Below are 22599 nucleotides of genomic sequence, written 5' to 3' on the forward strand. Positions count from 1 at the left end.
GCGCCGAAGCCACGCGGTGGATTATGGCTGGATCGCGCACCAGTATGGTGCGTGACTGTACGCATGCGTCTGAAATCGGGTACAGCTTTGCAGTTAGCACATGCAGCTGCCTACTGCGCCTTGCTGAAGGAGCAACAGTTCGACCTGCTGTAGAGTGAAATTTGCACTGTGGCGAGACAGAGCGATATGCGCATCTACGGGACCGTCTTTCGAAGTTCAGTTTCAAAGTTTATTGCTTCCAAGTGGTTGCATGTTTTGACAGATATGAAATACAAAAGGAGGTCGCATAGTCGAAGACTAGCCTGTCAGCCTCACGATTGACAAGAAGACAACGAATATTAGAGAGGCATATACAGTGATGGGGAGTAGGTTTCGTGCGAGTCACATCGTTCCGCTGTCATCCCCCAGGGCTGCGGAAGTCACGCAGATCGTAAACGCGCAGAGGTCCTTGTCAGTCTAATCTTCTTATTGATCAAGTGTCTTTGGAGATGCGCTTGCGCTTTTGCGTATTTTTCCTCTTTTGGCTGAGTTATCGTCGGCAATCTCAGTTTTTTTTTTTTCCTTTCAAAGCAGAAAAGCCTAATTACGAACCGCAGGATTCCTTGAGGAAGGCTGGCGAGCCGGCGCAAATGAGCTTCCCGGAGCTCAGCATGACGATCCGGTCTGCGAGCACTTCGGCTTCCTCCATGTCGTGCGTCGAGAGCAAGATGGTCGTGTCCTTGCGGAGTGCGCTCAACAAGTCCCAGATGCTGCGTCGCGTTTCGGGGTCCATCCCGGTCGTCGGCTCGTCCAGGATCAGCAGCTGCACGAGCACAAAGCGTAGAAAAAAATGCCACCCTACGTCACACCTCGGGCGAAGGAAACTCGTTGACGGAAAAAAGTAAGCACTACACTATATAGTTTCCGAACGGCTATTTCTGCTAGAACTTTTGTTGATGGCACATTAAATATTTCCGCCTATGATTCATAATCGTTCGTTAAGCAATACAAGAGCCCAAGAGCACACTTTCTGATGTATTGTAAATTGAAAGATAACCAGGATTTGGCACCCGTAATCCCACCAAAGAGTTTCCCTAAAGATGAGCTTGCAGCGGTAGGTAAAGGACTATGCGCTGCGCGGCGTATTGCGGAGTCGCATGTTCGGCTCCAGGACATGGTGGCGACAACCTTGTGGGGGCGGAATACAAGAAACACTCGTATACCGTGCAGAAGGCGCAGGTTAAAGACTCGTGGTGGTGCCACTGAATCCTTCTTATACGGCGTCCCCAGTAGCCTACTGTGTGGCTTCGCGACGTTAAAGGCCAACTGCAACAAAATTTTCGACCACGTAGAAGTTCAGTTTGAGATAGCGTGTGTATATATATATATATATGAGGCCTACGTGAAAAATTTTTACGTTTGAACTACGAGTGTAAAAGTCACGAAAAGCTTGTAAAATACCCGGTATTTTTTTAAGCCATCCAGCGGGTGCAGGACAACGCCGGTCTACACCATGTCGTATAGCCAAACTGAAGCACTTAGCGCAACCACGTACTCGAGCAGGTGCGTGTACCAGCCGCTAGGGTTGGTAATATCGATGAACGATTAATCGATTAAACGTATCCCACAAAACGGCTAATCTTAATACACGTCAACCTTTTATTTAATCGACCTAATCGATTAGACATGTTCGAGTAATCGTTTTATACAGTTTGACATGAGTGGGGCGAAATTTTTGGAATCGTGCTGAAATGGTGGCGTACAAGCAGTGATTGTGGTAGAGCGACTGTTGGCTATTTTTCCTAGCGATGCCGATCCGACCGCTTCCCTTCTCTGCCCGCACACCGCACACGCCACCAGCGGTGCGAAGGCAAAGACTGCAAATGCCCTCGCAATTCAAGGCATGCTATAGACCGTCTCTTTTTTTTTTTTTTTTTTTTCATGGGCGCCACCATATTGCTGCGCAGTGGCGCCACTACGGGCAGTCGGCATGCTGGCTTGGGTGAGCGCTCCGTTTTGCATGGCAGGTATACGCTCGGCGGCAGTTTCTGGCGTCAGGTTTTGTGCTCGTGCGGTCTATTAAGTATAACGGTGGCGTCTTCTACGTGGAAAGCGGTTCTGTGAGACGTACTGAAGTGGTTTAAGTGGGTATGGCCGGACTTTCTGCTGGCGTTGAGGCGGACGGAGCACGCAGCGCTATGTGTGCTCGCCTGTTTGAGCCTGCAATCAGCCTCGAAGATCAATTGTCTATTTCTGAAAGTTCCATTCACTAATATGACCTTATTGCAGTATTATCCTATAGTTTTAAGCTGCTGTGCAGGAGCAATAAAACATATGCGACGATCGTAACAGCATGGGTACCATTCTGCTACGATAGGAGATGTGCTGTCATAATTTGACAAGCTTTCAAACTGTTAGCTGCAGGTTACGTTGCGTGACTACTTCTTCCGGTGGATGAGGTTTCCACCCATAAATTCAATAGTTTTGGTTAATAATAACAGCATACCTTACAGTGTGAACTATACTTGTCCAGCATAGCGACCGTTTAGGAACTGCGCGAGCATCCTAAGCAGCGGTAGGTGCTGAATTAGATATATTTGTTCCATATAGCGCATGGTCCAAGCATGGGGCGCTTTTATAGATCTGTAAACGTTGTGCGGCGTAACTATGCGAGGTGGTATTGCGGCGTTGGCCCGTTTTCTATTTCTTTTTCGAGAACAGGATGATAACCGAATTATTCTTTTTCGCTTGTGTTCGTTCTACTCTCTATATACGACGCACTCACAAGTTATACGGAAATGTTGTCCTCGGAAATAGACATCGCATTCGTTTTATGCGATCCCTCTCATGTATTATGGCTTTACGGGGCAAAAAGTCAATGTCGAAGCACATAGATTATAAACGTATCATGCTGGTTCACCAACCGCAGTGACCGCTGTGTTAAGCAGCGCCATCGGCCTCATGCAAGAGGCTAGCGTAGACATATAGTAATTTCAAGCCTACTAGACTTGAAATGCGTGAGAGCGATGCCGGTGTATCACAAATATCTGATAGCCCCTGCCGCTTAGGTGTTTCGTGGTTGCCTTAGCTTGGCTGTGCACGAGCATGCGCTCTTATCCTTTGGTCCCTACGCCGAGCGATCAGATAGTGCGAATATTTACTATTTCATACTGGTAATACAGAGACGCCGGTTCTCTTCGTTGAATTGGAACCTATATACGCAAAATAGTTCACTACACATACACACACTGTGGCTGGTAATGCGCGTCGCATGTTTGCGCCCCCAATAAATATTTCCGCGTTCTGTAGTTACCGATGCACCGAAAGACTTCCCTGACAACCTTATGTGAACGGACATTGCGTAAATTTCACAAGGTACGATCTAAAACATCTCGAAATCGTTCCGCATCACGCGACAGCAATACCTTTAGGGCTCATTCACACCGGCGATCTACAGTGGTCGCACGACCAAGTTGGTCGCAAAGCGACCAGTCGCAAATGGTCGCAAACCGTCGCTTTTCTCGAAAAGCTACCATTTTGGGCCAGTCGCTCACTGCGCGATTTTTCAGTCGCGCGACCGTGGTCGCAAAACTGATAAACCAATCAGCGGCGCACCGGAAGTGACCTTTCACATGTCTACATCCGGCCTCCTCCCGCGTCGCAGCAAATTCCGCGTAGATTCTGAGAGTTCTCGCTGAGAACGATAATCTCCGGGATTGCGACTTGCGGGTCGCGCTCAGCTGGGCTTGTCGGTGTGAACGTCAGTCGCCTTCGGTCGCTTTTTGTTTCGCGAGTCGCAAATGGTTGCGCAACCTCCTCAAGTCACCGGTGTGAATGAGCCACTAAGCAGCGCCGCGCCGGATCCCCCAAGCCAGATAGCAGGAAAGGCTCGCCGCGCGCCCTTTCCTGCTCTCCCGATAAGAAGGCCTGTAGCAACCCAGCCGTTTATCGTCGTGGCACTCCCGTTCTACTAAAGACGTGGCACAGCACGCGCACCGGTTTGGAGGGTGTATTTGACACAGCGATGCAGTTCACGTCAATCCCAGCAAATCTGTAGCTTCCCATCGCCTATTCTCGCATGCTGGTTGTGTGGCCATTCAAAGATGGTGTCGGTTTCACCCAAGCATCCCAACAAATGTGTATTCCTTCGCTCTGTAGTAAAGACCTTGTGGCTTAAGATCCTAAACCAGTGATTTTTTTTTTCTCTGTGCATATTGCAATTCCTTGCAAATTTTAGTCGGACGTCGCCTTTCAGTTTTCTCATATTTCCTATTTCTTGTTTAACTGTACTGTGTGAGGATTCACTAGTGCCAAGCATCTGGTTTATTTTGCTCTAAGTGCCATTTTATAACATATATTGCTTATCCTTTGGAAGGTCACTTGTGCCAGCTCTATTTAGTCTTTAAAAATTAAAGATTATTCTTGAAAAGCTTTATACACTTGTATTTCCAACTTTGTTCTACCTCTGAAACATTAAAATAGGGTCCTACCTAAGTAGATAACTGGGTTACGAGTGTTTTAAGGTGCCCAGCAAAATGTTTGCTTAATCATTTAATTGATGAAAAACCCTGTATCGAAAGCGATTGATCGGTTAAATGTTAAAATGATGAATTAATAATGGTTAATCGAGTCAGAAAAATAATCCTCCATCACTAGTAGCAGCGCCTGCAGCTCAACGTAGATACACAGCCGTCGCGGGGTGCCCCGACGAGCCCGCCCGCTCTAGCTTCCCGTAGGCTCGCTGCCGGGTGCTCGAACACCCGCGTGCTCCGATTGGTCTCTGTGGGTGACGTAGCTCCAGGCGTTTGGCAACGCTACCCAGCCCGAGCTCCCGGTGCTCGCTGCGTGTTAAAAAACCTCAGAGCTGGCGTGCTAGGACTTACGTCATAGCGGCAGCCACCAGGTGCACCAGCATGCGTCTGTATAAGTGGGGCTTAAAGGCTGTCAACAAAAAAAATTATTCAGTTACTAGCCCTGCGGCTTAACCAGGATTGGTTCACTAGTAATGTACGACACATTTATGAAATTTAGCCAAAGTGAAATGTCCTTGCAGTAGGCCTACGAACCCCTCAATTTAAAGTAGCAAGCACGCCAGTGCCCTACTTGAAGTAACAATCGCGATTGTGTGAAATCGATTTAATAGAATAGCCACTATACGGACGCTCAAGGCACGTTTTATCCATATCGTCAACTGGCCGTGCCGTCACACTGTAGACGCCACTTACGCGGCCCGCTTGTGGCCCGTTTGAAGGTCTCTAATGCATCTTCTAAGCGTTTGGCTGCAAAAATGACGCAGTGAAGGTGGACGCGTCGCCACGCTTCTCTCAAAGGGCTACGCAGAGGAAATGGGGACACGTTGCCGCTTTTTCAGGTGACACACAGACACACACTGCTATACCTGGTGATGAGCCATGTGCATAGCACATCGTGAGAGAAATTCACGGCACTCACAGCCCGGAAAAAATACCGAAAGCTGCGACAGCATTAGAAATGAGACACCCAGCGAAGTGCTGCGATGGTTTTACGACGACTCACTGTACCGCGGCGAAGGAATGCTGCTACCTGTTCCGTTACAGCCATAGAGTTTTCTACAAAAGTGAGTAGAGGGAACCCTGGCTTGCGATTGTTGAGTTACCGTGGCAATTACGGGTAGTACATGGATTTTTTTTATCTTCGTGCCTGGGGCTTCATACGTTCTTGTGACTTCGTTTTCTACGCTCTGTTTGAGGCAAAATCACAAAGCAATGTACACTTTATTTTATGCAGTAGGTAATAAGAATCTGTAGGCTTGCAAAACCACTGCTAATTGCAGTGGTTTCGCTTGTTCGTGCGTCCATGGAGGTATGGTTTCAACATCGGGCTTCTGTGCTAGAGTTCCTGTATTCGTATCCTGCCATCGGACAATCTTATTGTTTATTTAATTAATTATCACTTTCCAACGTCACGAAGCCACTGACAGCACGAAGGACGAAGTTTAGGAGCAGTCTGTGTAGCAGCAACCATTCCCATGCTGGCTGAACTGCCCTGCTTGTAGCTCCTGTATATACTAGCGCTACAGTTTCCTCTAGTAATTGTATGAAACCCTATGGTTACAACATGGGTGACTTCCAAACATTAATGCAAAGTCGCATAGCTTATCCAAGCGCTCGCTGTCAGAAGTGAAGTACTAGACTGTCGCGCTTTCGATCATGTAATCTAGCTGTTGCTATGCGACGTGGCGCACCTACCAACCGTCTTATAGCGCCACATCACACAGCAGAAGGACAGTGGTAAAGTTGCGCTGCCCTCGTGCCATCGACGAGTCTGTCACGCGATCGGTAAAGCACCGGGCATTGTGCTCACAGTCCAAATCAAGAGACAGCTTGCGTCTGACACCCCACTACGTGCTTTGTATTTCCGAGCGGGAGGCACGGCATCGGCCGTCGATGCTGTGTTTACCTTGGGCTTGGCGACCAGCGCGATGGCCATGCTGAGCCGCCTCCTCATGCCGCCAGACAGCTGCGGGGGAAACGCGTCCTTCTTGTCGGTCAGCCTCACGGACTCCAGAGTTTCGCCGATGCTCTTGTTCAGCTCGTCACCCCACCGGCTTCGCATCTGTGAGCCGCGTGTCCGGAACATAATAAGGAACTTGTGAATGTGCTCGTCATATAATCTGCGCAAACATCTTACTTCACGTAGTCCGAGTAGATTTAACGTATGATTTCGCAGGTCAAATACCCGTCAGGCCAGTTTCTACAGTTGTACGACGAGACCCAACACGATACAGAATATCTCATCACAACCTCTAAACCATCAGCTCGACATGAATGTAAGCCCAATGCTTGTGTGCTTAAATGGCAGAGACATCTTTTTATAAACATTATATTTCAGAATTCTTGAATCTGGGGAGAGGGGATAAAATGAACTTTGCACTGACTGTACACACGATATAATAATCACAATTGGTAATCGCTGTGCCTCATGATTTTTTTTTTCTTTATTTGAGGCAGAAACGAAGCACTCACTTGACCAAAATATAAGAGGTGCTCCTTGACTGTGAGATCGGGGAAAAGCACGTCGATCTGCTGGCAAAAACTGGTACTCTTAGTGCCGGTGTCAGTTTCGTCACCGCAAAATTGGATGGTGCCAGACGTAGGCTGCAACAGACCTGCAGTTTGTAAACCGAAATAAATATTGACACACTGATTTTTTCTCGAACTTCATAACATGTTCATCGAATGCTCAGCTTTTATTCCACGGTCGCCTCAACAAGTTGCAAAAGATAAGAAGTAGCATGGCTGAATTTTATCACGACGAAGAAAACGCTTGTTTTACGGACTGCAGCAACAAAAGTTTTTTAGCAGCCACCCTGTGCTCGTGCTTGTCTAAGCCCGAAATGAAACGCTTTGTAGACCGACCAGTCTTCAATGTTATTAGTATTCTAAGGGAGCTTTACCCACTTCGCGGTATGTGTGTAGGTATGCATATGCGGTACAGCTCTATTTAACCTTTTTCAGGCTGCTCTTCATAGAAACATTCTTAACATTCTTCTGGTGGGGTGCGAAATCGAACCCATGTCATACGGCTCCCCATCAAGCACAGCAACCCGACACTTGAGCGCTGCGGCACGGATGCGCGCGGGCAGCCAGGAAGCAGTTCTCATCGTGTGCACGCACCGACGCGCCACACATCTCGGAGACCACGCGCGAACTTCAATGTGGCACCGCTAGATAGCGCAGCGCGTCCAGAGTGAATAGCGAGAGAGGTGGCTGGCTGCAGTTTACGCCTCATACAAGACAGGTTTCCGCGTTGGCAACACGGTGTGTTGATGCGCTGCTCTATACCTAATCGCATCAACGTAGAATTTCATTGTGAGGTGGGTTCTGACGTAATTTGTTTGTAAATGCAGTTTTGCAAATATCATTGCTCCGCTACAATATCCGGAAGCGAAGACAGTCTTGGGCCTAAACATTGGTGAGCGAGCTTATCGAGTATTTCTTTGCAGAAAAACAAGCTAGAGAAGGCAGTGTACATTTGACACTGAATGAACCATAGGAGACAAAGCAAAAAGACGGTCATCACAGCTGTATTGAGCAAGTTGTACCTGTTCGGCTGCTAATCACTCTGTAAGTATGAAGAAACACCGGCAATATCAACAAGCAAACTGGCATTAGAAAACTACTGTACTGAAGAGCCTATACCCACCGAAATGTTAAGGTGGTTCACGCTCCAGCCTCCCTACCGCAAAATATGCGGCGCAACTTGTCTACAAAAGTTGAGTGTTCAAGGCAACTGCTCTAGGGCATGTGAAATGAATGCCTAGTAAACAAAGTCGCTCTGTTTAGTTGCCACAGATCTACTCACACAAACATCGAATATCATGTCGTCGGTAATTACCTCATTGACTTGAGCTTTCCCGCAATAAATGTGGCATCGATTGCCTTCACGACAGATTCGAATTTAGAGGAAGTGTGGCAGACGGAATAGGTTTCATCGTAGTAAGACATGACGGTATCGCTAGGCCTGTCGTACGACCAGATACTCTCAGTCCAGTAAACGTGACGTAGTAGGCTCAGCAAGTGCACCTTACGAAGACCAGGGCTGCCAAACTGAAGTAATCGGAACCCCGACAGTGGTTGACGAGGCTTCTGAGACCACGCAAGTCGGTTCAAAGCGCATATAAGTTGATCACTCTGTCAATGGACAGATCTGCAATTACACAGTCTGCGGCTACGGCACCTCCTGCTGCAATTCATTTTTGCAAGACATGTAAGCCATCAGAAGGAAAATTGGCATTTCTGCCCGAAGGCGATGCATTGAAAGCGAAAGCAAACTTTTGCGTCGCACCCGAGGGCCTCGGATGGTGTTCCAACAATGCGCGGAGGTGAGATGTTTGCGCCACAAACCGCGCGATACATCTGCTGCAGACGCGAGGTAAGTCTCGCAAGCTGGCGCGATGAGCCGGAGACGGCGTCACAGCCGTCGCAGGTCGATGGCGCACGAGGTACGAGAGAGACGGAAATTCGTCGGCGTTTGACAGCGCCAAATGAAAGGTTTATCGCTTGACGTTTACTGTCGTTTACACTCCGACCAGCATATGTACCACGCTGTGGCACGCAGAAAACTGTTCAGGAGGAACGCTAGCGTCTGCACGACAAACGCTCGTGCCAGCAAGCGGAAGATATAGCCTTGGCTGTATACCCGCGGCAGAGCCGAGCGGAACGTGACGGTGCGTCGAGTTTGCTTCGTTTCTTTTGCAGCAAAACGTTCTACGCGTCTCTGGAGAACTGATTCTCCGTACGCGGGCTGCGCATGCGCCTTCGACACGCCGACATGACCGCGACGGCGGCGGCGCCAACGCACCTCGAGTGTCCGTATAATTGGCATCGCACATTTTGAAATCTATACGAAAGCGAAGCTTTGTGATGCAGTTAGTCAGGCCCTTTAAGATTGTTGATGTTCTACAACGCGTTTTACAGATTAGAGATTAAGTGCCTGCAATCCATGGAATAAACACAATTGCTGCAAGGTAAGCCAATCTTAGACTGACCACTGACACATTCTTTATACCTGTCTTATTAAAAGGCAGGCGTAGGTGTTGGAAGATTGTAAAATTGGGATGTAGTTAAGAAGTTATAAATTCCCATATAATAGCCGTTTGTGTGCACTAAAAGAAATTCAACGCGACCAGTTATTAGATGTCTCACCGCTGTAACAGGACGCACGGATAACAATAGCGTGAGAGGCACTGACCTGTGATGGTGCTCATGAGGGTTGTCTTGCCAGCACCGTTGTGGCCAAGCAGCGCAGTCACTTGGGTTGAGTAGATCTTGAAGCTAACCTTGTCAAGTGCGGTGAACGAGCCATACCTCTGTGGATACGTTCGTGGGAGAAATACAAAGCAGACCATTACCTCAGCTGCAGACAGCAATGTATAGAGTTCGCAAAAATAATATCATACTAAGGCAGCAGATAATGTGACTCTCACACAAAGTCATGCCATAATCCGTCTATTAACATATACGCCTGTCTCGTGTGTAACCTCTAAAACTTCATCAACAATTTCAAACTGCTACATAAATATTACACAGGTGAAATGAAAAACAGATAGGTGGCATACGTGTTTTAATAAAGGAAAACTTTTTTTTAGTGCGCAATTCGTTGGGAGAAAGAAAGAAGGCGATAGGACATAGCGCACTACATGCTTGCCTGTAAACTTCATCATTCGTAAAAATGCCGCCGACTCCAAACGAGGTGCGGGTGAATAACACGCTTTCTTATCAAGCGAATCATATTCTTTGGCTCTATCGGTCGTTTTTGTCGTAAGTCGGACGTATGACGGCGGTCGCGTTTGGGCGAGGGAAGGCAAGGAAAGGCGCCGATGAAAGTGTATGCGCTCTGGGACAACCGAGTTGCGGACAGGGGTGGAGGAGGAGTGGAGAGAGGGCTGACATTGTCGCGCAGGGTCTCTCGCGCAACCGAGTGGTGAGGAGGTGGTATGAATAGGGGAGAGGTGCACTGTCACTTCCTTAGCTCCCTTGCTCGTTCGCTGTGGGAAGACTGGCGACAGTACGCGCCTCCTTGGGCAAGGCAGTTGCGGGCAGAATCCGGAAGAAGAGAAGGAGGCCGTCGCTCGATCGTTCGTCGCACGTCTCGCTAGTCACCCGGTGGTGGCCAGCCCATCGCGAACTCGCGGCGCAAGAGAATCCCTGACGAAATTTTGATTTACAAATACAGCAACTGAAAATTCAAGAGGGAAAATGCGAGCTAAAACACAGGGAGCAGTGATTTGCTATCTGATTCCCTAAAAGGCTCCCTCAAGCAAAAAAAAAAAAGAGAACTTGAACAAATATTAACATCAGGATGACGCAAGTGTCTGCTGCAACACAAGTCATGCACCGACTTAGCACAAGGTTATGGAATGCCAAGGAATTCACGAAGACCCTTCCTAAGCGCTGGAATTCCAAGCGATTCCAATGAAGTATTAACTGGCCAGCAGTGCAGATAAGCAAGAGACGTTTAGATTATTGGTGGAAAAAGAAACTGGGATCAGAATGATAGGTTCGGAGTCGTTGCAAGCTTATATAACTGCTCAACGTGGAGTAACGGTTTTAATCAAATAAATAAGACATCAAGGAGATATAGGCAAAATGCTAGAGGGTTATGAGTGCGTATAATACCTTATACACCCAAGAAAGGACCCCCTCTTTGGCACAAGCGCTCATGTGAGAGCGCTTGTGTGAAAGACTGGGTGTATTCGTGGGGTGGCGTGCGAGTGGGTCTGCGTGCTTGTGGTTGTGTTTTCCTACGCTCTGAAGTTGTTACCCAAAGAAGCTTTCAGCACTCACATTGGGTCTTGTGCGTTTATGGGCTACCTCGTCCATGCAAACGCTGCTACCGTTTGGCACAAGCACATGTGAGGGGATTTAGTGCCACGAGCTCGTCCTGCTGCACATTCCTGCTAACATTTTCGCTTACGCGAAGCATAAGGCAGTTGCTTGACCAGCTACGGGGCTGCAATATACTCGCTAATATGAATACTGCTTGCGTCGACGAAGCCAAGAGATGCGACTCACACAGTTACCTTTTCGACCCTCGACGCACATTTCAAGCCAACGACCTGTGAAGTAGTTACGAGTTTCAATCTTTTTTCATGGCGAAAGCTGGAACGCGAATCGGTGAGTGACTACACTACCGCAATGAGTAAGCTGCTGGACGACCGCTGTTTAGAACCCGTTCGTAAATCTATGTACGAGGCCGAATAGTGGGTGGCATCCCCAACACCGATATGCAGACGCACCTACTCGAAAGCGATAACTTGAACCTAACATCAATGAAGCAATTAGCCGCGGCAATAAATGCCCTGAGACAGGACTCCCGCGTCATCAAAATTTTTTCTGCTGGCGCGGTCGAAGCGTATGGTTTTGTGGGACGACCAGGTATGGGTACGGCCGAGCGCAAATGTGCTCAGTGCACTTGGAAGCACCAAGTATCTCGTCGTCACTGCAACAACATCTGATTCAAGTGTGGCCGGCACTTGAGTCTACAAGGCCACTGCAACTAGCTGAAGGCGAAGAATAGACTCTAAACCAGTTTATAACAAAAATGTGGCAGGAACTGGTCACAAAAAGCACGTTGAAGCAAAATTTTTAGTTCATTATACTTCCCTTTGGCGGGGTGTCGGAAATTGACAGCTTACTCGGTGGCCTACAAGACATCGCAGTCTAATTTGACAAGTGAAGTGTGTCTGAAATTGTGATTGAGATCGTGAAGGAGCGCGTGGAATACTTCATTCTGATCATTACGGCGATAGGTCTGCACCATAGCCAGAAAAACATCGAAGCAATTTGTTTGTCACCTCGACCACATGAAGTGTAGGTGCTACAAAGGTGCATGGAACTTATCATTGTTCACTGCAAGTTCATTCCTAGATTGGCGACAGCGCTTCATCCAATGTTAATTTCAGGCGTCCCACTGTCCTAATCGTCGCTACAAGAGCGCGCCTGCGGCCAAAGTAAGGAGCTGCAGGTACCTGCGGAGACAGTGTCTCATTTTCGCGGCTCAAAATGAGACAGTGTCTTGAGACAGTGTCTCATTTTGAGCCGCGAAAACTTACTGTACTAGTTACGCATATGCCCCCGTATGGTCCTTGCGCAATTTTGTGCCCGGCGGGAATTGTCGGGTACGGAAAGGTCAAGCACTTTCGCTTCTCGGCGCTTTCTTACGGCAAAGCTGAGCAATAACGAACTGGATAAGGAAACCTTGGTCATTGTGTTTCTTGTGACGCGGCTCAAATAGTGAGTGTCGGGTCACTATTTTCAAATGGCAACTGATCATGAACCACTCATGGGTACACTACCGGTGAGCAGACCAATTCAGGACTCGTGCTCACCGCGTACACTGCGCTGAGCAGATGGCAGATTACGACTACACCTTGAAGTGCAGGCCTGGTGGGCCGATTCCTTACGCCGATGGGCTAAGCCGGCTTCCGTTTCCCGCAGCTGAATCTCAGGCGAATGCCCAGTGGATGTATATGTGTGGCAGGGCTGCTATCAAAGTGTGTTTCTTGTCACCCCAAGTTGTCACAGCGGCCACAAGCGGGGATCCCTGTCTGTGGAGACTGCCGCAAGCGTCGTGGGCGGGAAACAGCTGTTTACCAAGAAAATTTCGGGGGCGGACCGCAGTATAGGTACTATATGCGAGACTTGGAAGTTCCCAGTACCATTCCTACTCGACAAGAAATGCCAATCTAACTCTAAATAGAAATGCGACCTAAATCTGCGGAATTTGCAGGTTGGCTCATTGACTTTGATGTTGCCTGCGTTGCCTAAAAGCATCGCCATGAACAAGGTCGCATTCAGGTTAGAGTGCCAGATGTAAGCGGCGGCTTTTGCTAATCTCGTCCTGTGAAGCTCTTGTCGACTAAGGTTACGAAATTCTGTGCATTCTTAATTGTCAGCACCTCCATTAAAGGTGCCTAAGAGGGTAGATGCAGACACGCCAACTAAGCAAACTCCCTAAACAGAAAAGTTGTAACCACTAAAGAAATACAACTAGGAGGAAGTAATACTGAAAACACCGTCGACAATTATCGTAGGGCACAAAATGCCTCTTTAAGTGGGCGCCACAGTTCATTGCTCCTTAATTAATCAACAAGGCGGCGTTGGTTTCGAATTTGTTCTCATTAGTTAGTTTACCATCAGATATGATATACATATGCTATATATATATATATATATATATATATATATATATATATATATATATATATATATATATATATATATATGTGTGATTAGGTATTACACAGAGTAGCAAGAATCATGACGGGAGCATATATTATAGTACAGGCTCTTCTTCAGCAAGAACAAATAGAATATCATTGATTGCATATAAGAATACAACTGAAACAAAGACGTATTTGTTGGCGCATTAATGCACTGGAAATTACCATATAGTTGAACGGGATTAACTTAACAACACTTAGGAAACGAACAATTTCTAGATTTCCCATCTGTTTATACTCATCATTCATGAATTAACGATACAAACGCAGGTCCGTGCGTCATTTATAAAATAGGTGATGGTTTCCCACAAACATGTTGTCTCGTCCCATGCTCTACGGAACAATCCGAGAAGGAATGTGCCATACATTGTTCACAGCACCTTAGTTCACTGTTTCACTCTATGTCATAGATGCTATATGTATTATTGCCGGTGGTTACCGAAGCCTAATGGCTGTTTACTAGCTCTGCGTAATACTAGATTAGTTATAAAATATGAAAGGCTAATGGCCGCTCTGTGTAGATCTATAATGTACGCTCTAGGATATTTAAATTACTGAATGAAATGAGTTTAGTTGGCGATCTTGTAGGTGAAAAAATACAGGGAAGGCTGCAGATAAAAGCGGCATTTACGCAGCGTCATGAGCCCCAAACTTATTTCCATTCGGTTTGGACAGCAGCTTAAAACAGCGCACGCACAATTTTGGAAACAAAAAGAGTAATCAATATATCCAAGTAGACTGAAATTATCGTTATTAACATAGTATTCAAGATGCGGCCCACACACGAGTCTATACGGTAGTAATTCTATTAAAGAGGGAATCGAAGCAGTACGAAGCAGGCATTGATTGCTGCAATTTAGGCGAGGTGTACGTACGACCCAACGTCCCCCTTGTCTTGCAATATATATATCATGCTCCACTTACCATCGTTAAACTACGAATGTCCACTGCGGGGGCTATATTCGGCGACGCCTCGAAACGTTCCAGGTCTCGCCTCTCCTCCGCAGTAGCTTCGGCAACGGGTACTACTTGAACGGGAAGCCAGTAGCCGGGCTGCGTGTGTGGAGGATTGTTGCATCAGCGACGCATATAAGCGATACCGTAAGTTCCAGAGGGTGCCAGCAACTCACAGTCCATCGACCTCGTGGCTAGAACTTCTTCGAGCCCGGCTATAAGCGTAAAATGATTATTTGCCAAAGACGCGCCATGTAATGGCGGCATGAAATGGTAGTATCATTCTTGTTATCGTAGTCCCTCGGCTCCCAGACATAGAAGATACGACTTACGGCCCGTTTTTTTGGGAAAATTAAAGCGCGAGAACAGGGGGGGCTCAATTATCAAGAACCGTACGTGGCCTGCACATTTCTGCAGTGGACTGCAACTCTATCTTAATGGAAGAAAGATGCTTTTCATAACTCAGATGATTTTTCTTACGCTTTCTTTGTTTACCAAAACGAAACGTTTTACATCGTAGTGACTGCGACGCTGATGTAATGTGTAGATCGACGTTTCCACGAAAAACGTTAGTACTGTGAGTAATTCAAGACTACGCTCTTGCCAACTATTACGCCTTCGTTCCAGTTACGAGCAGCGTAATACCGACGCACGACATATTCTCGCTATATGCTATGTACTGCTAATAAACGAAATGTTCCATGTTTGAGGCATTCGGTTGGTACTTGTTTGAGCTCAATTTTACAGTGCTCCGTTAAAAGCCATTCTAGTTAATAGTTTTTTATTAATAGCATCACGTTGGGCCATGTTTTGACCGACGAGCAAATTTGCCTTTTACTTAAAGAGTAAAGAGTCTGCCATTGCATAAATATCTATATAGGTTCAGACCGACTTTAGATGCATGTAAAGAGGCAGTATTCTATGATTCTCAAGCAACCCTTCAAAGCCTGCAGGTGTTGCTGTGCCATGGGAATGATAAACAGATGGTTTCAAGCGTAATAGAAATCTACGCTCGCCTGTTGGTCAACGATATAATGTTATTTTCTAGAGGCTACCTGGTCATTGCTCTAGGATGTCTAGGTCAATTAGTCGCAGGGGACCCTGATCATGACAAGGAAATGTAAAGAAAAAATAAAAATTGGGTGGAGTGCATGCGGCAGGCATGACAACATCTTGACTGGGAGCTTACCATTGTCCTTGAAAAAAGTGTACAATCACTCCATTCTACCGGTGCTAACATATGGGGCAGAAACTTGGAGGTTAACAAGGAAGCTTGAGAACAAGTTAAGGACAGCGCAGAGAGCGACGGAATGAAAAATGTTGCGCGTAACCATAAGAGACAGGAAGGGAGCTGTGTAAATCAGAGCCCAATGGGAACAAAGTAAAGCGGAATAAAGCAAAGCGGAACAAAGTATTTTAGTATACTCGAGGTGACATGAGCAGCGTTCACTTTGTGATGAGATCAAGTGCTGAAAGGACGCAAGGACAACAAGAAGGCACAGAACAATGTGTAGCCGACAACAACAACGGTACTATCAGGTGAGCAAGGTGATCAACGGCAACGCATTATTAGGGAAATAAGGGCAGCGCAGGCGACGTCCTGTATAAGATGTCACAGGAGGCCGCGCCTCGATGAATGTGATGATGGCCAGCCGGTTAGTCATAACGGTCAAGATAGTGCTGGCTATATATATATATATATATATATATATATATATATATATATATATATATATATATATATATATATATATATATATATATATATGTAGTTTGAAGTGTTCAAGTTGCGCCGGTAGACATTTTCTGGTCTACTCTACGCATGTACTTACCACGTTTTACTATAAATTTTGTAAATCGTAAGAACTGCGTCAGAGTTCAAAGTCCCATCTATAAAAACAAAGGACGTATAAGACTAGCACTTGCGGTAGAAATAATGAAAACAAATAATGAAACCAATCTTCGTTTGTTCCTCTTTGTTTGTGTACTGTTGACCCAATGAATGTTTCTCCACAAAATCAAGTGACGGTTCAACGATGTGTTCGTGACGATAACACTCATGAGCGTCGTCAACTTTAAATAGTATACAGCCCTCTAAACGATATACACGCAGAGTAATCTGCACGCACCGTGAGACAGAAGAGTGGGGACTTCGGATAATTCGTGGCCCATGGCAGGACATTGCTCAGGTAGAACAGCAGGAACACCTCAACGACGCAAGTGGCCATCATGACGGCTATCACCTCGAATACGGTGACGCTGTCCAAGTTTAGGGCACGCTTGAATATGATTCCCCAGCCGGCTCCGCCTGCGTGCAGGAGACTGCTACGTATTGAGAAGGTACTACGAAGTACTACTTTTAAGAAAGGCGGAGCACCGATATGCATAATGTTGCCGTGGCTCCGTGTCCGTGGACGCCGACACGCCGACCGACGGTAAATACTTGAACTCATTTACCAGGATGCATTATGCATTTTAGTTGTGTAGTGCAGGTATGCTTATTGTGTCATTATTGTGTTGTAACGGAAACCCGATGTCGCAGTAATAGGCAAACTTCAGTTGTCTGGTATTTTTTTTTTTTGCTTGCGTCATCCACACATAGTACAATTAACCTGCAATTCTCGCGCCACAGTGCCATTCTCGCGCCATATCGACCAGATGAAAGCAGACTAACTTCACATTCCGCTTATTCTTCTGCATCTATAAGAATTCCCCCCTGATCCAGCGCATGGTGGTGCAGTCATCGCTGAATCGTCATAAGCGATTTGTTGTTGTTGTCGTACTTCACCAAAGCTATCTTATTTGCTCGTGCCCACATGCCGCGGCGGGTGCAATGTCGCGTCGATGCTCCTCGCTCAATTTTTTTGCCGATTGTGCCGTCGCAATGTGGTTTGCGCTAACGCGTTCGTTCGTGCACACACGCTTTCACATTGCCACGTAGTTCACCCATTTCAAAATTGACCTCTAATCCGCTTGAAAAAGTACCATCCATTGGCCTACCGGTTACTCGGAATTCGAAATGCAAATTCATCTGACGTGTTCAACAGCGCATAACGGCTGCGCAGAGTAGCTTGCGTTTCAGAAGCCTTTTCACTACTACTTCCAAGTTCCTCCTATACGTCTGCCGTTAGGGAATTCATGACTACTGTGCAGTGATTTCTTTAATTACTCTTAGCATGACGATACTGACTTTTTTTTTTTTGCCCGTGGCGTCTTGTACTCGTTCGACCTCATCACTCAGTCGTTACTTTACTTTCAATAGCCACCCATTTCATTCTCTCCATAGCCGTGGCCGCTGGCCGGTCGCCATGTCCTCGCTGATAGTGCTGGTCATAAGTGTCGCTTTACCGCTGCATTTTGTCTCGTCGCAAATGACTTCTTTGGTCGTTGTGATTGTCTTGACGCTGCGCACCGCTGTCAGGTCTGCGGCTCTCTTTCTTGTGTCGCCAAGTTGGTTAAGTCAACCGCAGCGTTTCCAGTTAGTTTTCCGATTATAGGCTTCTTATACGAAGAAAATAAATCACCGTTCTCATGAAGTCCATCGTTTGTTTTCGTGCCGGTTTCTTTCCGCTCATGCGCTTATTTCTGGCGAATGCACTATTTAGCTTGCTGCGATCCTGCTGCTTGGTATATGAGTTCAAGGGAAAAAATTACGAGGAGGTGACGTGTATTTAAGTAGCGGTAACTTAACTCGAAAGAAATCAACTAACTAGAATAACTCCAGGGCCTCACAACTCAATTCAATGTTCAACCCCAAGTCTATCTTCGGCAATTCCCTGCAGCAGAAAAGGGCGGTCACTCCTCAACTCCCTGCTTTGCCGTAATCTTACACTACGATCTCGTTTATATCTATCAGAAATATATAATATCATCCGTTAGTGACTAGAGGAACGCACACCTCCTAAAGGGCCCCAGGCGGTGGTCCAATGTGTTTGATGAACTGTATAGAAGCTTAAATGGCGATTCCTTAAAAAATTGTCTAGCATGGTGCGACACTTCCCCTTGGCATAAAAATCATGAGAGCTCTAAAATAAAATAACGGTGAAAGAAAAATAAAGTACGTTGCTTCGAAAAATTGCCAACTGTCGGTCAACAAATTATATGCACCTTGAGCTCTCTGCTCTAGTACTCCAATGTGCGAGGTTGTGCATTCGATCAATCAGGCAACAGTTGTAAGAAGTATCAATCAGTGTGTGTCTAGCGACTCGGCCTGTGCATCGATCAGTTCAGGACAGTGATGGGAGCACACGCGCTTTCATTATGTGCGCTCATTCCTAAAGTAAATTCGCGATAGAGTCCTTTACAAAAATAAAAATGTTCCTGGATGCCCATTTCTGTCTTATATTTGTGCAGCTGCGATATTTGAACTTTGGTGGCAGGTATTGCCATGCATATTGATTGCTCTCGCTTCTATTTTTCGACGTACGTTGTTGAAGTCTTCCATGATCGTTTCCGGCATAAGTAGTAATTTAAAAGGCTGTGCGGACTTCTTAAGGGCATTAAATTGCAGTTTCCATTAAGATGGCCTTTCACAGTCTTCTCTCTTTTCCGGAACGTGGAATAATCTTGTGACGTATTTTTGAAATAATGTTGCCGCCATGGTTCACGCATGCTCATGAGCCACGAGCTGCGAGGTTAGGGCTCTTTTTGACAAACACTTTATCAAATAGAAGTGCGCAATGTTTTTTTTTTTTTTTGCGTTTAGAATATTTTAGAAAAATCACCCGCCGCATGTAATATAATTATACTTGAAATACATTACTCTCACAGACATTACTTCCAAAAAAGTTCAAGATGAATATATTTCATAATTTAACGATGTTCCGGTCATAAAATTTGAATCTGACTACTTTACGGCCCATATTACAACCTACGTCTTGTAGCTGGTGACTTCGAAGGTCATATCCACATGGAATGAATTCTGACGATGACACCAGTTTCTGGATATGTGTTCCGAAAGTTTCGAATTGCACTGGCTTTCATTAAATCTTTAACTTCAATGCATTATAAGGCATTTTGTTAGAATGGAAAAGTGGAACAACAGTGCATTCTTAGCGCAAGTGTTGTAGTATGTATCTCCAACCTGGTTATCTCAAAACTGTCCCGCCCGTAATAGACACCCATCAAGTGACATGATTGTTGTGCCTTACAGTTGGGCGAACATCAAGCGACTGTCCTTATCAATCCGCGATCTCGGTCACTTCGTGCTCGCCCGACGGTGAAGCGTGAGCGGCAATCTCACCCACGGGCGGCCATCGCAGTTGCGATCTTCGTCTGTTCAGCGTTGCTTTACTGTGCAAAATTGGCCGGAATTCCTTCACTGTAAGAATTTACAGCCTGAACCTTTTACGCACCTGACAATATTTATGAGCTCCTTCAGTTGTTCCCTTGAAATGATTGGCATGGCTATTTTGAATAAAATGTCAATTACTCTAATTTGTACGATTACTTGCTTTTATTTATTTATTTCAGAATACTGCCAGCTTCCATTTGGAAGCCCAGGCAGGAGTGGTACAAACATCACGTGAGTTCAAACTTTTTCCTCAAGGGGATACAAAAAAAAGTAAAAAAACCAGCCTAATAGGCAAAGTTAACACATGCAAATACACAAAAGAAATACGATGATGCCGTCACATTGCTGCCAATAGGAAAGGCGTAATAAATGAGTCATCAGAATATGTAACAAGCAAAGGTACAGTGAATGCCTGACATTACAAGCACGTCTGTACTGCAGATAAGAAGGAACCTGGAGTGGCTGAGTTGACCACGCTTTGCGGAAGAGCGTTCCATTCGCGAATTGTCTTGGGCAGGAAGGAATAAAGATATGCGTTTGTTCTAGCGCGCGGCAATAATATTGTTTGATTGTGCTTACCTCTGGTCAGTCGCGATTTGTTAAATTGCATGTAGTTGTCAAATCTCATTTTAGTGTGGTTGTTAACTATGTTATACATTGCTTGTAGACGGTGCATTTTGCGACGAGTTTCTAGTGTCTGGAGCCCAGATCGCAACCTTAAAGAGGTGACTGAAATGCGCCAATTGTAAGCATTATAGATAAATCTAAGAGCTTTTTTTTTGTACTCTTTCGATAATGTCTATACCAGCCTTTGTGTGAGGGTCCCAGACTATATCGGCATACTCGAGTGTTGGCCTAATAATTGCCTTATATGCGGTTAGTTTGGTAGCACTAGTGCAATTTTTTAAACGGTGCTTTAATAACCATAACTTTTTCATTGCTGCCGCAGAAACATACCTAACGTGAGCGGTATAGCTCATCTTGGAATCAATTGTAATTCCAAGATATGTGAATTCCTCTACCTGTTTAATGTCCATATTATTTACCATGTAAGTGCAAATTAGCGGATTTTTTTTACGTGTAATAACCATGTGCGCGCATTTCGAGATGTTTAGGGTCATATGCCACTGGATACACCAGTCGTGTATTGCTATTAGATAGTCAGTTAAGCTAGATTGGTCATCCACAGATTGAATGCTCGAGTAAACAATACAATCGTCCGCAAAAAAGCGGCACCGCACGGAAAATTTGCAAGCCAGGTCATTTAGGTAGATAAGAAAAAGAAGTGGCCCTAAAACCGAGCCCTGTGGAACGCCCGAAAGTACAGAGGCGAGCGATGAATTCGAAGCACCTATGCTGACAAACTGTTTTCGATGCGTCAAGTACGAATCAAGCCAACGCAAAATTTGTTCGTTGCGTATGATACTGTTTAGCTGTATCATCATTTTTTTGTGTGAAACCCGATCGAAGGCTTTTTCGAAATCTAAAAAAAGAATGTCTACCTGCCCACCTTGATCCAAGATTGCCAGTATTTCGTTGGTCATATGAAGTAACTGCGTAGTGGTAGAAAAGCCACGCCTGAATCCATGCTGACTCTCACTAAAGAAGTCATTATTTTCTAAAAAGGAACTTAAATGCTTAGAAATAAAGTGTTCCATAACTTTAGAAGCGGTGCAGAGTAGGGAGATAGGTCTGTAATTTTCTACATTAAGCTTGTCTCCCTTTTTGTGGACTGGGACTACTTTGGCGACTTTCCAGTCATTAGGCAGATCCCCTTCGTTTAAACTTACGTTAAATATTATGAACAGGTATTTCACAACGTCGCGTAAATTTCAAATGTATGATTGTCTGGTGAACCCAATCTGGAGAAAATCATTTACTTACCTGATATTCCCTATTTTCAAGGAATTTTGCATGAGTTTCCTGAAATACCCCGGTATTTCAAGCTATTTGTGATTTCAATGCCAAACAAGTGTAGCTGCGCCACTGTACATTACAAAAATCTCCATGTTATAATAAAACGAATTTTTGACGAGCTACTGGAATAAGGTATTGTTGGCCTTGGTTGAATGTTTTTCTTTTTGCTTATTGGTTTAGTTTTGCTTCTTCGGCTTTTAGTTAGTTTTTTCTTTCATTTTTTATTTTTATTTACGACGCTTTACTAAGCGAATGACTGCTGACAAACTAAATTAAGGAAATTCCTAATACCACAGACCTCCACACTGTCTTAAGTACCGGAGCATATGCTTTGTAAATTTTTATCTTGAGTAAAGAAAATAATTTTTTTTTCATAACGAGCACAAATTGAGAAATTCTGTGTGAGGAATCGTGTTTTCAAATGTATGATTTTTTTCAGTAGTTATTTCATATAGCCAATTATTAATTGCTTGAAGGCGTTTAGTAGCGTATGGGACCCTATGCTCCTACGTAAAATGCATTCTATGCATATCGCTCACATTATTAAGAGGCTCATTCGAGGAAAACTATTAGGAATAACTAAGAAAAATATACGAGAAGAAAGGGGGTTAACGGAGGGGCCCAATATTCATTAATCATATCATGAGAAGCCAACAAAGAGACCAAGGACAACCTGGGAGAAATTACTTGT

General features: G+C 45.4%; 1 protein-coding gene across 1 annotated transcript; it reads right to left on the reverse strand.

Moving 5' to 3' along the window:
- Positions 1 to 218: 218 nt before the first annotated feature.
- Positions 219 to 14776, reverse strand: LOC140215960 (nod factor export ATP-binding protein I-like). Its single transcript, XM_072286275.1, has 5 exons — positions 14669 to 14776; positions 9712 to 9829; positions 6984 to 7126; positions 6418 to 6573; positions 219 to 802 (listed from the first exon to the last, which is right to left on the reverse strand). Exons 1-5 carry the CDS (start codon positions 14669 to 14671, stop codon positions 584 to 586), a joined length of 639 nt encoding a protein of 212 aa, XP_072142376.1. The 5' UTR covers positions 14672 to 14776; the 3' UTR covers positions 219 to 583.
- Between the last annotated feature and the right edge of the window lie 7823 nt (positions 14777 to 22599).

This window comes from Dermacentor andersoni, chromosome 2 (assembly GCF_023375885.2).
Source record: "Dermacentor andersoni chromosome 2, qqDerAnde1_hic_scaffold, whole genome shotgun sequence".
In the NCBI taxonomy this organism is placed as follows: Eukaryota; Metazoa; Arthropoda; class Arachnida; order Ixodida; family Ixodidae; genus Dermacentor; species Dermacentor andersoni.